The following is a 15,532-nucleotide window of genomic DNA, read 5'->3' on the forward strand; positions in this document are numbered from 1 at the left end:
TACTTGATTTTACATTAAAATAAACAAATCAAATACACAAAGGGGTTTTTTTATTTTACAAAAAAACCAAGTCTTTCCTTTGACACTTGTTAAGTGGTGGGTTTCCATTTTGAGTGCGTGTAATTCTATGATTATGATTAATGTATAGTCTAGTCGATGGAAGTATAGATGTAACTAAAAATACATCAGTATCAAATGATTATGAAGATCACATGTTTTCTTGTATAAATTATCAGATACTGTTTACGACAGTATCCGTTTTGTGACAGGTTACGAATCTAATAAGCCTCTTTTTTAGGTTGTTTAGGTGATCTATTCAATAGATCTTTAAATATAATCCACCGGTTCAATGCCAAACAGCGACAGTGCCATATTCAGCACCTGTCGCACAGCCAACATAAGGTAGATCCTGGCGTACAGAATTGGCATCAATTGATCGCGATTCTGGACGAGTACCTTCTTCTGACGATAGTAGCGACTGAAGGCGCTAGCCAGATTTTCAATAAAGCGCACCAGCAGGTGAACACCGCACTGACCCTGAGACATTTGATCTACTAGGGATTCGAGCAACTCCGGGAAACCGAAAAGGTACCCAAAAATCAAATGCCAGTCCATCTAAAAAAATTAATAATAGAAAATTTACAAGAAACCCATATATCATCCGCTTACATCCTCCTCTAAAACACTAAGATCGATTTCCTTTAGTGGAGGCAATGAATTATAGTAGCCATCCTCGACATGATTATTAAATGTGCGCAATATGGTCTCCAGTCGAGCCGAATTGTATAGAATGTATGACGCTCCCTTTGAGCTGCCCAATCCAGAGCGCACCACAGTGACGGCGGTGGCATGGCGCACCTCGAAAAGATCCACGATTACGGCAGCTGCTCCAAGACGCTTCATTAGTGCATCCATGCCGCACAAACCAGTCGGGCGGACTCCATAGCGGTGCATGGCCATCAGACGCATATGAGAGGAGCGCAGCCTGCATTGAAAAATTAACACCGATATAAACACGAGTAAGAACGAGATGGAAGCATATGTATTATTCTTTTAAGCTAAAAACTTGTGCACTAAGTTATTTTAGAATATACTCACTCCAAATATTGATCGAAAGTCAATGTGGTGGCTGTCTTCTTGACGGGCTCCAAAACAGGACCGCTCACGATGCAGACATGATCCTTGGGCTCCTCCTTCTGAAAGCATTTCTGCGCTTCGACGGACACACAAAGGGTGTCTTTCTTACGATTATTGGAATCCACCAAACGCCAGGACGAGTAGTCCACCAGACGGAGCAGAATATTGTAGAGCTGCTGCAAGCGGTATTGGCGGAGCTCCTGGGAGCCATCTGTTGCACCGGAATTGGCTTGGAAGTTCAAGTATATAGTGGGCGAATGCTCCGTCTTCAGCGGACGTCCGTAGTTTTCATTCGGTGACAACACTGACTTTAGGACATAGGCGATGATCGGACGGCGTTGGAAAAAGAGAAAATAGCGCTCCTTATGCAAAATGGAAATTTCGGAAATCGGAAAGATCCACTCGTTAGACAGATCGATAAGCTCCTGGCGCTCCTTTGGGCCAGGCAGCAGAAGGTCATCATCTCGGCGTAAAGTGCGTCCCAGCTTTTTGGCAAAGTTTTGCCAGTAGGGCGCGAAGGCCGACAAGCTTAAGTCACCCTGTAAGGCCATATCCTCGTTGTTGTAGCGAATAATCTCGCCGCATCGTTTTAGTCCCAATGCATACACTGCACCGCTGAGAGACTCATGTGTCGGTTCTAGTTTGGTGAAGAACTCAAAGAGGAGCTGGTTGAATTGCAACACGGGCTTGTATTCCATAATTAATTCTTAGCTTGCAAAATAACTTATCTTTAAAATTACAAATCTTCCAATCGACCGATAAATTTGTTTTTGGATGGGCGCGAAATTATTTTCTTTATGTTTAAGCTTTCGAGAAATAAAACAATAAAGCACTTTCCCGCAGGAAGAAGAACTGAATATGAAATGTTAAATTTTCTTCTTAGCGAAGTTATTTAGTAGACAACTAAGGCACTTGTCGTTTTGCTGAAAGATTGTGTCGGTTGTCGATAAGCGAAAATGTTTCTAGAGGCGAGCAAAGATACTATTATCGGTCCATCGATAACTTTTCATATCATTTGAAATTGTTACAAAAATAAATGATTATAATAAAAATTTATTTTTCTATAATTAAACAATTTTAGAGCTCCTTGAGGGATATCTTATTGCATATACGTTTTCTATCTAGTCAATAGTAGTCAACCTATCGGTTGCGTGAACCTCGCAAGCGTCGTGAGTATATAGCAGGTACCGAAAAACAGGAAACTCACATCCCTAACACAACAGAGTTTTTTTTGGCTGCGCGTGTGTGAATTTTTGGCCCTCAGCTTGAGGATCAGCTATAGCCCAGCTTTAGCCCGAGACCGAGATCGGAGCAATGTCCAATAACCTGGAGCCACGGGTGGTGGACCTAGGCGTGGCGTGTTTGGTCTGCCTGGTGGAGGAGCCCGAGGCGAGCTCCATCTATGGCCACGACCCGGAGTCGCCGCACATGCTCATATTGGAAAAGATCCGTTGCTGCACCGGCCTGCAGCTGGACAATAACCCGTCGCAGCTGCAGCGCTGGCCTGACAAGATCTGCAAGCAATGTCACCTGGAATTGTCTGTGTCCTATCGGTTCCACGAGAAGTGCGCCGTCGTCCAAAAGCTATTTCATTCGGCCACTGGCGCCACATCGTCTTCGATGTCCTCCGCGGCTACCACCGCTTCGCTTCTTCTCGACCAGCAACAAGAACAGCTAAAGCTGGATCTTGTGCAGGCTCAGCTTCGATTGCCCGCCACATTGAAAATCAAGCGCCTGGACGTGGAGCCCAGCTCATCCAGCTCAGTTAGTAGTGCTATAACCGCTGCCACAGAGCCCTCCTACTATCAGGATGTCGTTGAGGAAGCCGACGGTGACGCCCTCTCCCTGATGCCAGATGGTGCCATGGTTTTATCCCTTAATGATCTGCATGAACAAGATCCTATCAAGGAGCAGCCAGAAGATGAGGACTCCGACGAACAGAAAGATGAGGAGTCCAAGATGTTATGTCTGGATCCCTGGGATGACGACAACACACCAGAGCATCTGTACGAGATTGAGACGCCGCTAATGGAGGAGTCCGTAGTAGACAGTCCGCCGTTGCCACCGCCTCAACCAACGAGCCAATTGAGAAAACGCACGTACCGTCGCGTTTCGCCCGTTGTCAAGCGGGGAAATTTGGCGGCACCGGATCTGGACGAAGATTATAAGCCCGCTTCCACGACCAAACGCCGTCACTCCGAACGCTCGCCGAAGATCTGCGATGTGTGCGGCAATACGTACAAGTATCAGCACGCTCTGAATGCCCACATGCGGCGGCACAACAATGAACGGCCGTATTCTTGCGAGGTGTGTCAGAAGGCATTCATCTCTAACGTGGAGCTGCGTCGCCACATGCGTGTCCATACCGGCCAAAAGCCTTACAGCTGTCGCTATTGCGAGCGTCGTTTCTCGGACTTTGGAAGCAGCAAGAAGCACGAGAGGATCCACACTGGCGAGCGACCATATGTGTGCGAGGTGTGCCACAAAGGATTCGCATACGCTCACGTTCTGTCCGTCCATCGGCGGACACACACTGGCAAGAAGCAGTTCCAGTGCTCACATTGCGACAAGGGGTTCACCAAGAAGAGCTATCTGTCGGCGCATATGGACCAGCACCGTGGATCGGGAAGCGGAGAGGCATCGGGCTCATCGGCATCCGTTGACGGATCTGCTCGCAGCCTGCGTTTGCCCACCCGGAAAGAGCCTGTGCGCAGGGAGCCAGTGCGTAAGCAAATCCCCGAGGCATTCTCGTTGGATTCTGTGGTGCTCGACCAGACAAAGGTTCTGGAGGAGTGCATCGTTGCGAATGACTTCATGTTTAACGAGGAGGATAATGTGGATGAGGAGGCGGATGAGGACGAGGAGTTGGAGAATGACGAGCCGTATCCGGATCCAGATTTTGATGATGTCGATGGATATCAGAGTGTACGATCGGTCAAGGAGCTCGTCGGTGATTTGCTTGACACTGAGGAGTTCGGCGACGAATCCAAATACATGATAGACTAGTATTATCCCCTGGACAACTCAAATCCACTTTACTAAGGGCCTGTTTTCATATTATGACGGTCCCACAAAACATCCCCACCCCGTAGTTTTTAGTCCGCAAAAATTAGAAACATAGTTCTAAGAAATCGGTGTAAATAAAGTGAAAAGATATTCCCTTATAAAAATATTTGTTATTCTTATATAGTCTATGATAATTTTCAGATTTTTGGGACTTTGCAATTATTTTTCTGCTTTGTAAATATTAAATTAAATTAACCGCAACATTCTTGCAACAATGTTTACCATTGTATGTATTTATTTATTATAATTTGATAAATACTCTCATATTCATCTTTAGATTAGAAATTTCTAATGTTACTATCAGATAAGTAAACTGATCTTTTTTATTATAAATACTGACGCTTGGAAAGTAATCAGAAATTCCCAGAACATACACCGCTCTTTTGAAGGCTATGACCGAAATCCACACTTGTTTTCTTTTCACCTTTCTACATATGAAGCACGTACTTGAGTTTATCTCAAAGTATTGATCCCCCCGAACCCACGCAACAAACAAAAACTAAAATTGTTTCCAAGCAAACTGTATAAACAAAAGCACGGAAAGATGCTGTTTGGGGCAAAAGAAGACAGTGTTTTTATGCCACGAAATCGAATTTTGGGCTACCTAGAAACAACTGTGCAAACTGACCACAGTAAACACTCAATAAGAGATACGTTTTAATTCTATCTATCTATTTATTACATTACTCGGGTTAGTCAAATTAGTTGGAAACACGCATACGACGTGGATTTTGTGACCATGTTTGGGGAAGGGAATAATTGTTCTAGGGTGGTTCGACCACGATAGCCAGCGGCCACTGTGGTGACGAAAACCGAACTTGGCCACGTTCTTGAACCGGTTTTGGCGGATCACTCCGGCGGGGTCAACGTTTCGCCCTTCGGCGGACACCGGGGGCATTAACATAATTTATATTTTAGTTGATGTACAAAAAATATCTATATATAAATATATGTATCAAAATTTAAACGTTAGGGGTTGGCGAGGAATTTGGATCGGTCTTACATACACATACAACAGACTTTAGATGGAACAATTGAACTTGAATATCGCACCGCCGGCTAATCTTCAAATGTGATGCGCCCGGGTCCGTGATTCTTCATGTACCGCCTGTAGGCCTTGTATCGCGGATTCTCCGCCAGCTTCTTTTTCATCTCTTCGTCTTGTTCTGCTTTCCAGGCGACGAAATTGTCTCGCTTCCACAGCTCCAGATGCAGGTACTCTTCGATCAGCTTATCTTCCTGCGCTTCAAACTGATGCTGGCCCATGCCCAGATGCCGGCGTATCAGGTGCAATTTCTGTTCCCGGCCGTATGGCTGTTTCATTACTGTGTACCGCCAGAACCACTGGGCATGCCACACGATGAAAGTTAGTATCGTATATGGGCAAATGATCAGCTGCACCCACAGCACATCCCACAGCGTGGGCTTGGCATAGCCGCCCTTCACGTCCATCTTTTCCTCGATCACCTTTCGAATGATCCGTTCCAACTCCTCACGCTGGTCGTTTTTGGACATTTTATTTTTACCCTTTTTCTGAATCCTCTCCTGGATTTCGTCACGAGCAATGTCCAGTGCCTGGTTCCTGTACTTGGGCACCGTGGCAAAATACTTGATGGCCGAGTCGTATCGCTGCCAGCCCGAATAGTATTGAATCACCGAGACTATTGTTAAAACAACGACGATTACCACGCGCACATCCACCTTGGGCGCCACGCGTCGCCGGTAGTAGCGGTAGTAATGCGCATAGTACGCATCCGGGTTGTCCAGCATGTAATCGTAATCCGTGCGCGACTCCTCATCTCGCAAGATCTCGTAAGCGGTGGCCACCAGCTTGAACTGTGTCTCCGCCGTCGCCTTGGCTTCTGCGCCACGATGCAGATCCGGATGATAGCGTCTGGCCAGTTGGCGGTAGGCTTTGCCGATCTCTGACTTCGACGACTCCCTGGTGACCCCCAGAACGTCGTAGCAGTTGTCCTTGCCACAGTACAGACCCTCCAGCAATCCGAGAGCCATGGTGGGCAGAAGGGCCAAAAGCACCAGGAGCAATCCCTGCACCTGCATTTTGGATATCGCTTTCACTCTGGACACGTGGAGCTGGGGGGAAGAGGTGGCTCACAGCTGGCACTGGTTAGCTGGGATCGTATTGGTTTGGATTGCAGCAACTGGTGGCGGTCGCGATGGCGCTGCTCGTCCGTCTGCTCGGCGTCTGTCCACCTGCGAAGTTGTCCGCCGCTGATTAACCAGGTTAGCTTTAGCCGATAACGCCGATAAATACGATATTCCTGTTCTTTCTCCAACCAGTGTGACCGTTGAACATACGCAGCTAAATAAATTATTTAATTTGATTTTACCTTATATGACTTACAAGAATCAAATTTATATTTCCAATTCTCAAAGCTACTTGGAATCTTTTGTAACATATATATTAAACGTATTCCTAAGCAGCTTAAAAATTATTTTGTCGCGATGTCAGTACCATTGTAAAGTTTAGTTTTGTTCCATATTCATTTGCATTTGCCAATTTGATGGTTTATAGTTTCAAAACCGCGGTTTAATGAGTTAATTCTTTAACTTTTACGCATCGCTAACTCATCCTGTTTATCGAACAATGGAATTGCGCCATTCTCAAACTTCTAACTTGAATTTTCTTGAAATTCTGGAAATTTTGTAAAATTAAAAAAAAAATGGATTTAAATTATCGAGTGGATTCCACTCTGGCAACATTAGGACCCTTAAGCTGATCGTCGTGAAGAAATAATTTCTTATTCAGAATTCAGTAAAACAGAACAACATTAAAACATTGTTAAATAAATAAAAATTATTAAAACTTCCACATTCTTACATTCTTATTGAGAGTTAGTGGATATTACTAAATAACATATTTTTATAAATTGACTTAGTATATTAGTTTTTAATTAATATGTAAAAATTGCTTTTTAAATATTTGCACAAAAGGTTTAACGTCTGTTTTAAATTTTAAGTAACACGTTATATTTTATATACCAAAACGAAAGAGATAGATAGATATTTCTTTAATCGATATACCTAGGTCGCGATTTATCCCACCTCTAATAATGTTGTTTTGGTAAACAAGAACGGATAAAAGAAAACATGAGCTTTATACAATTTGAGAGTGGCAGGGAAAAAGACAAGGCGCGTCAGGAGCTTCGGGAGGCCCGGTCTGAGATGCTACAGCAGGCCAAGGATCGGGCGGAGCTCCGTGGCCAGCGGGAACGACAAAGGGAACTGCGCGGCGAAACCGACTGGATGCTGCCCGCGGTGGCCAAAAAATTGGAAAAGGCCGCCAAAAAACCAAAAAAGAAGAGTTCCAAGCACAAGTCCAGGTCCAAATCCAAGTCATCCAAAAAAAGTAGGAAGCGTCACAGCAGCAGCAGCGACAGCGACAGTTCCTGTTCAAGCTCATCCTCATCCACCTCATCGTCTAGTGAGGATGAAAAAGAGCGAAAGCGTCGCAAAAAGAAATCCAAAAAGAGCCGTAAGGAAAAAGCCAGCGAAGATGAATGGGTTGAGGCTCCTCCGCCTCCCACAGCGGACAAGGTGACGGAGAAGCAGCCTGCCCAGCGGGACAGTTGGATGACCAGCGAAGCTCTTCTTCTGAAAACATTTTCCAGGGAACGCAAAGAACCAGCCAAACCCAACGAGAAGGCACAACAAATTGATGCGTACGATCCAGCTAAAAGTGGGCGTGAGCTGAATCCATACTGGAAGAGCAACGGCACGGGTCTGCCCGGCTTTCAAAAACCACAAGACGATGACGACCGACAGGACAAGCTGCATACCACTAGCTCCGGTCAGGGATCTTCGCGCGGATGGCGAAAACCTGGTGCAAGAGCTCCCAGTCCACCAAGGAGAAGCAGATCTCGCTCTAGGAGTGTCACTTCTTCTGACGAAGAGGTGGAGGAGCAGCCCAAGTCCACCCCATCATACCTCACAGATGAGCAAATCAACGACTTGGCTGGTAAGGCTATTAAAGCAGAACTGAAAGGAAAAAAGGAGCTGGCGGTGGAACTTAATCAGCAGCTTGAAACAGCACGTAAACAGAGAGCAGAGTTTATTGCCTCTGGCCAGTCGGCACCAAAGGCAAATGCCAAACCAGCCAAGTCCAAAGCCTCTGCAGACCACGTGCTGCTCACCAAGGTGGATAAGAGCGGCAATGTGCGGCCACTGGTGCAAACCACTGATCCCAATGAACTGTACGGCGGACGAAGAGGACAAAAACGCAGTAACAAAAAGGTGGACACCCATGTAGATGGCCAACGTGTTAGATACTTCGCTGATGACGACCGTTATGATATTAAGCAAATGGTAAGCTAATTATCAAACATCAAAAACTTAATATTAACACTTTTATGCTTTAGTTTGAGCGGGAGAAGCATGCTACGGCCGCAGAAGCCAACCTGCAGTATGCCGACATTGTGTCCAAGCACAAGAATCCCAATGATGATTTAGAGGATATATTCGCTGACAAGGTGCGTAAGCAAATCTCTACCGGAGATGCCGAGAAGAGGGAAATGCAAAGTGCCATACGGGAGCATGAGAAGCTGGCGGCCAGTTTGGAGAACTGTGAACGCTGCTTTGATTCCGCCAAGTTGGACAAGCAGTTGCTGGTTTCATTGGGCGAAAAGATCTACCTCAGTCTGCCATGGTATATGGGTCTTCAAAGCGGCCACTGCATTCTGACGACCTTGCAGCATGTGCCTTGCTGCACGCAGCTAGACGAAGATGCCTGGGAGGAGATGAGCAACTTCCGCAAGGCCCTCACCCGCATGTTTGCCGCCCGACGCCAGGATGTGGTTTTCTACGAGATTGCCAACAAACTGCATCGGCGTCCCCATCTCAGCGTGCACTGCATTCCCATTCCCGCTAGTCAGGGTGAGATGGCTCCCTTCTACTTCAAGAAGGCCATCGAAGAATCGGAGCAGGAGTGGTGCATCAACAAGCAGCTAGTATCGCTGCGCCAGAAGTCCTTGCGAGCTGCCATTCCCAAGGGACTGCCCTACGTGTGGGTGCACTTTGGCATGGACTCGGGATTTGCGCACGTCATCGAGGATGAGGACCGTTTTCCGGCCAACTTTGCACAGGTTGGTTTGTGATAGTCTTGTTAAATCTTAAAAATTTTACATTAAACTTTGTTTTTCAATCAGGAAATCCTTGGCGGTATGTTGGAACTGAATCCGAATGCTTGGCGAAAGCCAAGAAAAGAGTCAAACCCTATAGGAAAGGTTAAATCCTTTGCCGAAAACTGGAAGAAGTTTGATTGCACACAAAATTAATTGGAGATCTACAGATAATATACCTTGAGATGATTCAAATTATAGAAAAATATTTTAAATTATCGTTGGATTTCCACAAATATAAGCAAGAAAACATTTTTGAATATTTATTTATTCAAAATATAGATTTTAACGAAGTTTTAAAACTATGTAAAGTTAATTTCTGACTTTTAGAAAATAAAATTTTAATATTTAAAACGAATTTCAAGAAACTCAAAGTAGAAATAGAACATATTTTAAATTTATTAGATAATGTCAGCTTCAGCAATCAGTTTTTAATACAACTTCAACAATTTTCTAAAACGTTTTTCAAATTTTATGTTTGGTATTTTTTTGTTTAGTATTTTTCACTCATTGTGTACCTTACACAACACTGGCCATTTACAGCTGATTGGAAAGTACAAATATTTTGTAATTTGTTTTTAAAACAACTAGAGCTCCGATTAAATTATTTCAAAGCAAATTTAAAAGGCTTAGATGGTTAATATTTATGCTAAGTGTACGCTTTAACACCTGAGCAAAGCCAATGCCTTTGTCCAATTGGAAATCAGCTGTTATATTGGGACCAAAAGGGAAGTTTCCCAAAGAAAGAAATTGGATTTCATTGAAAGGGAAATCCATTCAATGTTGACAAATTCAATTCTGAGTGAAAACTAAATTTTTTTGTAAACTGAAGGTAACTTTGATTGATCAGCCATTAGAAACAACCGAGGAACAACAGCATCTAATGTGCTGTGATTCTTTTTGATACAAAAAGAATCGCTAGTTGCGAGCAGCAAGTGCCCATAGCCATGTCCGCATCTCGAAAGGATTCCAGCCGGCGGTGGCTGTGATGGGACGCTAGTTTGTGGCCAGAATGTGGCCAGCCGCCCTCTCCCGCCTGTTGAGACGCCGAATTTTGTATATTGTTCTGGTGGTGCTTCCCCTCATCTACGGATTTGGACACCTCTTCAATCGGGTAAGCTAGATCACTTAAAGTGTCAGTAAAGATGAACAGGCTTCCCTGCTAAGCTGCATAAGAACACTAAAAATCATAGAAACTGTTCCCTCTGCGATGTAATGCAATTGCTAATTATGTTATCCTGTTCTCGCAGGATTCCTTTTCCGGGCTGCACTATGATGAGTACCTGGTGCAGCGGACTCGACCTCTACTATGGTCGCAGCAGATCTTAGCGCCCGAGGAGCACCTTAATCGCACGCGTGGCGATCCGGATGGGCGCTGCCGCAACTCTGTCCAGGGCCGCCGTCTGCTGGCCGATGAACGTGGATTTGTGTGCCGGCGTGAGGAAGTACTAACCAGTGGCTGCTGTAATCCAGAGCTTCCCGGCATTGGATACTATAGCTGCCGCACCTGCAACACCACTACCCACTGCTGTGGCGTGTACGAATACTGCGTCTCCTGCTGCCTTCATCCTGGACAGCAACCACTGCTGGAGCGCGTTCTGCAGGCACCCAATACGCCAAAATACATCTTTGCCAGCGTGACAGATCACTTCGAGCTGTGCCTGGTCAAGTGTCGGACAAATTCGCACTCTGTGGAGCATGAAAACAAGTACCGTGATCCAACGGCCAAGCATTGTTATGGTCTCACCGAGGCACACGAATCTCAGCGAGATGTGGCGCCTCAGGGAGCAAGTAAAAGCTGACCACTGCAGCTCCTCCACGGCCCAATGCGATGACATTTCTTCTGTACAAAGTTGTTGGCCGGAATGATGAGCTTTACCTCGAACTAGAAAGTTATTGGTTACCCATTTAGCTGGTTCGTTGGCATTATTTTAAGTAAGTCAGGGATCGCTTTAGGCTAGCAGCAATACCATTATTTTTGTGTCTTCGGAAAGGACAAAATCAATTACTACTCCTTATATAGTACAAGTTTTTCTGTTTGTTCTTTTTTTTGCTTTAACTTTACGGTAAGCAAAATTATAAACGAATTTAGCTGATAGCTTAAAGATTATAAGACGATTTTGTAAATACATCAGGATATAGCTCTCTCTAGTGGTATATTATCCGATATGTAATAGTTTTTATTTTATTTATGGACTGGCAATATTGTAAATATTCTAATTTAGCCATAGAAAAGTGCAATTTATACCTAATTTTTCTATGTTTAACATTGGTTTTTAGTAGCAAGGGATAATATGCCCATCATAGGACATCTCTCTATTGTTGTCATTAAATAGGTGTAAGAAAATAAATGCTTTTTTATCAAATGAAAGAAAACTATTTAAATTTAAAGAAAGTTATACTTTTAGATTTTCATTTACATTTTTAATGTAAAAGTTTTAAAAAACTTTATTTAATATTTGTCAATATTTTCTGTAATTTTAAAAGACCGTTAAATTTGTTCAGATTGCCATCTAGACATCAAGTTATTTTTAGGTGTAAGTTTCCAAGATTGTTGAACACCCTATGTGGGAACTGTGAACGGCTCCTGGTGCACCACCTGACCCTCGATGCCGTAGAAAATGATGCCATCCTGCACATATCCCCAGGCCATGCGATGTGAAGTGAAACTGATGCCCAGATCACCGGACTTGCCGACAACGATGGCTCCACCAGTACCGCCCAGCCGCTTGGTCATTTCCTGACACTCCTTGTCGGCGGCGGCCTGAGCAGAAAGTCCCTGGTACTCCATGGCGGCCAGGATGCGCTGTGCCAGATTATATCTCATGATGGTCTCGCCGTGTCCAGTGGTTGAAACGCCTCCGCGTAAGTTATCTGCGTAGGTACCGCTGCCCAGAATGGGTGTGTCACCAATGCGGCCTGGCCACTTGCCTGTGATGCCACCCGTGGAAGTACCAACCACAATCTGACCACTTGCATCCATGGCCACAGCACCGACGGTCTCACCACTGGGATCTGTCTTCGGTGTGACTTTGTCCTCGGCCAATTCCGTGCGCGCAAAGAAAGGATCCTTGCCCTGTGCCACCTGCTCCTCGAACTCCTTTAGTGTAAAGCGAGCACCCTCGGTGATCAGTGCTCCAGGCTGTAGTCTCTCGCTTCCAGTGGCCAGAGCCAACTCCTGGGCGGCCTCGCCACCGAGGAAGGTATGCCGCTTTTTCTCCATCAGGCGACGAGCCACAGTTATCGGATGCATCACGTCCCGCAGCAGGGTTATGCAGCCAGCTCGCAAATCCTGGCCCTCCATCAGACTGGCCTCCATCTCTACCTGGCCACTGGTGTTCAGGCAGGAACCATATCCGGCATTGAAGTTCTCGTCCAGCTCCATGCTGCGCACCGCCGCCTCCACAGCGTCCAGGGCACTGCCTCCGCTGCCATTTTCTGGATTTAATAGCCCCCAGGCGGATCGCAGGGCCTGCTTTATGCCCACGAACTTCCCCACGATTCTGGAGTCCGATATATCGCCGGCTCCGCCGTGGATTAACAGCACTGGGCGTGGCATTTCGAAAGTATTACGGAGATAAACAGGGAAACCGATGTGGCAGACAGCTCGAGCAGCTGAGGTCTGGAGCTCCGATTGCTGGGGAATTGTTTTATACTCTCGCTTTGTCTTTATATCTCCTTTGTTGACGGAGATAATACCCTGCCGAAGAAGTCAACTAACTTTGGTGGTAATCAGACATGTTTTTTTTTAATTATATTTCAAAAACATGTTTGATTATGATGGCTTTGTGGTTTAAGGACACGCTTATCAAAAAATGCATTTCAGAAATGGTAATTATTAATTGAAAAATGTAAATTTTATAATAAAGTTTGTAATATAGTTGAGCTTATATACTACTATTTCTGCTGTTAAACGTAAAGTCCTTGTTACAAAAGTAAAGATATATTTTTAAAATGTATTACTTGGTGTTATAAGTGAGTTAATTTCAGGAAAGGGTATTTACTCCTCGACCTTTCACATTCCTTGTGGCTACTTTTGGCCTTCTGCTGTTGTTTTCTCTCGCATGCACTTGTGATAAGGCGAGTAATCGGATTGTTCGTGTGGTAGAAGTGTTTTACTGGAATATTTTAATGGGCGTGTGAACAAGAAGATATCGATGTTCATAGTTGGGAAGGAGGAGGGATCGTGTGCTCAGGTATTTATTTTGCGAGATTCGACTCTCTGACATCTCACTCGAAAACAGGCTTAACTTGTTGATGGAGTTGGTGGCAGGCATCTGAGAGATTATATTTTAGGAATACACTCTGAAAATGTAATATTTTATGACAGATACATATGTGGCTAATGTGCTCTAGTCACGCAGAATTACATACTTTAACATACCTGTATTGCCTTTACTTACTTTTCAAAATCAATCAAACACGAACGGCTAATTTCTGTGGCTAATGGTCATATCATATTCATAGCCATCGCCATCTAGTCCCTGTGGCATGGTAAAGTTCAATGGTCTTTGCCCGTACGCGTCACTTCACCAGTGAACCACACTGAGGCACGCACATGGAGTGCACCATACTGCGGGGCATGGCACCAACCCAACGGCCATCAGCCACTAACCACCTACCAACCAACCAACCAGCCAGCCACCCACCGCCGCAATGATGATGGAGCAATTAAAGCGAAACGTTTAATCAAAACACTCGACGGTTGGCCAGCACTGGCAATTGTGGCTTGATTGAGTGCCGGCGCCATCTACATTCCGCCAGTGGCGCCTCCTGGCGGCGTTGCCGTGAGTACTTCCACAGGATGCGTGACACTTTGTTGGGATTCTTATTGCCTTTAAGATTAGATATAAAATATTTTTAGAGATTTCCTTTTATAAAAACTCCATTAAAATTCGCTTTTAATATAATTATAAATTCTAGAAAAATTATATCAAGTCTTAAGGTAGTTTGATACGATAGAAAAATCATCATAGACCACCACCATACAGATTTAAAAGCAAGAACAGCGCTCATATTGTTTTTTGATTGTTTAAGACATTTGATCGGGGTTTTTGTGAACTGGTTTACAAGGCTGGGGATTCCCACACCAGTAGATCCAAATATTCGGTACACACTCGAGTGTATAATAACATTTTATGGCATCGAACCGAGAGCAGAGCGTTGGTTGAACTTTGGCCCATTCTGGTTGTTATTTCTCCCATTTCTCCGTTGGGGCCTGATGGAGCAATTTTTGCCAGTTTTCTCCTGCCACATTTTTTGGCCAATTTTCGACGAAAGAAAAACCTCACACTCCTTACTCCTTGCAGTTTGGGGATCAAACGTAAATTTCATTTTCGTAAACAAGAAGAAGAGCAAGAAAAATAAAAGGGCCAAGAAGAACAGGAGGAACAATAGACGTGGAAAAACAAGGAGGTGGAATTTATGGTGGGGAATTTATAAATCAAAATGTCAGAAATTGTTAACGGTTTCTAGCGACGGGGGCTGTCAGTCGACGTCCTCACATGACCCCCATCATCATAATCATAGTCATTATCATCGCTATTATTGCCCCCAGTGAACTCTTCTCCTCGAATGGGTTGCGATTAAATGGGGTGAATCCGGGGGAACGAGGACGAGGTCGAGATGGAGATGTAGAAGGAGAAACCAGGGATAATAGTTCATGTATGCATGTACCTTTATAACCTTACCAATCTAATTGGGCGTGAAATGCTCATAACAGAAAGGGTGGATGCGGATGTACATACATACAATAGATGAGGATGTGCAGGTGTGCGGGATTATAGAGTGCCACTTAGGACCCAACAGAAAGCTCATTACCGGATTAAACTTAAATTCCAACAAAATATGTACTTGAATGCCGGTTTCATGCCCCTTGAAATTGAACAATGCGAACTGAATATATATATATAAATATGTGATAAATTCTACAATGAAATTGGTTTTTTGTCATCTCACAAATTAATTAATTTTAATGAGAAATTTATTGCTTGCAACAAAATATGCAACGCAACAGAATGCAGCTGTAAAATCAAATATTTAAATTAAACTTTATCACAAATGCATGAATGTATAGTTTTAATTTTAAATTCCGATTCCACTTTAGTTAATTTATTTTAATTACTAACAAACAAAAATGTGGAACTAATTTACTTATAAATAATAACAACAAGTGTGCTTTCATTTTAACT

The 15,532-nt window shown here is 44.2% G+C and overlaps 6 protein-coding genes across 6 annotated transcripts; 3 read left to right on the forward strand and 3 right to left on the reverse strand.

The window, feature by feature from the left end:
- Positions 1-33: 33 nt before the first annotated feature.
- LOC108110071 lies at positions 34-2,077 on the reverse strand. Its single transcript, XM_017218953.1, has 3 exons — positions 1,099-2,077; positions 670-985; positions 34-615 (listed from the first exon to the last, which is right to left on the reverse strand). Exons 1-3 carry the CDS (start codon positions 1,833-1,835, stop codon positions 328-330), a joined length of 1,341 nt encoding a protein of 446 aa, XP_017074442.1. The 5' UTR covers positions 1,836-2,077; the 3' UTR covers positions 34-327.
- Positions 2,078-2,353: 276 nt separating this feature from the next.
- Positions 2,354-4,301, forward strand: LOC108110112 (zinc finger protein 184). The gene has a single exon (XM_017219009.1). The coding sequence runs from the start codon at positions 2,452-2,454 to the stop codon at positions 4,141-4,143; it is 1,692 nt and encodes a 563-aa protein (XP_017074498.1). The 5' UTR covers positions 2,354-2,451; the 3' UTR covers positions 4,144-4,301.
- A 553-nt stretch (positions 4,302-4,854) lies between these two features.
- On the reverse strand, positions 4,855-6,476 carry LOC108110110 (dnaJ homolog subfamily C member 25 homolog). Its single transcript, XM_017219007.2, has one exon. The coding sequence runs from the start codon at positions 6,262-6,264 to the stop codon at positions 5,263-5,265; it is 1,002 nt and encodes a 333-aa protein (XP_017074496.1). The 5' UTR covers positions 6,265-6,476; the 3' UTR covers positions 4,855-5,262.
- Positions 6,477-7,261: 785 nt separating this feature from the next.
- On the forward strand, positions 7,262-9,593 carry LOC108110111 (CWF19-like protein 2 homolog). Its single transcript, XM_017219008.1, has 3 exons — positions 7,262-8,529; positions 8,583-9,305; positions 9,369-9,593. The coding sequence occupies exons 1-3, from the start codon at positions 7,315-7,317 to the stop codon at positions 9,495-9,497; spliced, it is 2,067 nt and encodes a 688-aa protein (XP_017074497.1). The 5' UTR covers positions 7,262-7,314; the 3' UTR covers positions 9,498-9,593.
- Positions 9,594-9,889: 296 nt separating this feature from the next.
- LOC108110106 (SREBP regulating gene protein) lies at positions 9,890-11,727 on the forward strand. Its single transcript, XM_017219001.2, has 2 exons — positions 9,890-10,455; positions 10,592-11,727. Exons 1-2 carry the CDS (start codon positions 10,354-10,356, stop codon positions 11,141-11,143), a joined length of 654 nt encoding a protein of 217 aa, XP_017074490.1. The 5' UTR covers positions 9,890-10,353; the 3' UTR covers positions 11,144-11,727.
- A 44-nt stretch (positions 11,728-11,771) lies between these two features.
- On the reverse strand, positions 11,772-13,021 carry LOC108110105 (probable isoaspartyl peptidase/L-asparaginase CG7860). Its single transcript, XM_017219000.2, has one exon. The coding sequence runs from the start codon at positions 12,898-12,900 to the stop codon at positions 11,905-11,907; it is 996 nt and encodes a 331-aa protein (XP_017074489.1). The 5' UTR covers positions 12,901-13,021; the 3' UTR covers positions 11,772-11,904.
- Positions 13,022-15,532: the final 2,511 nt, after the last annotated feature.

Source organism: Drosophila eugracilis, unplaced genomic scaffold (assembly GCF_018153835.1).
Source record: "Drosophila eugracilis isolate 14026-0451.02 unplaced genomic scaffold, ASM1815383v1 contig_1858, whole genome shotgun sequence".
NCBI lineage: Eukaryota > Metazoa > Arthropoda > Insecta > Diptera > Drosophilidae > Drosophila > Drosophila eugracilis.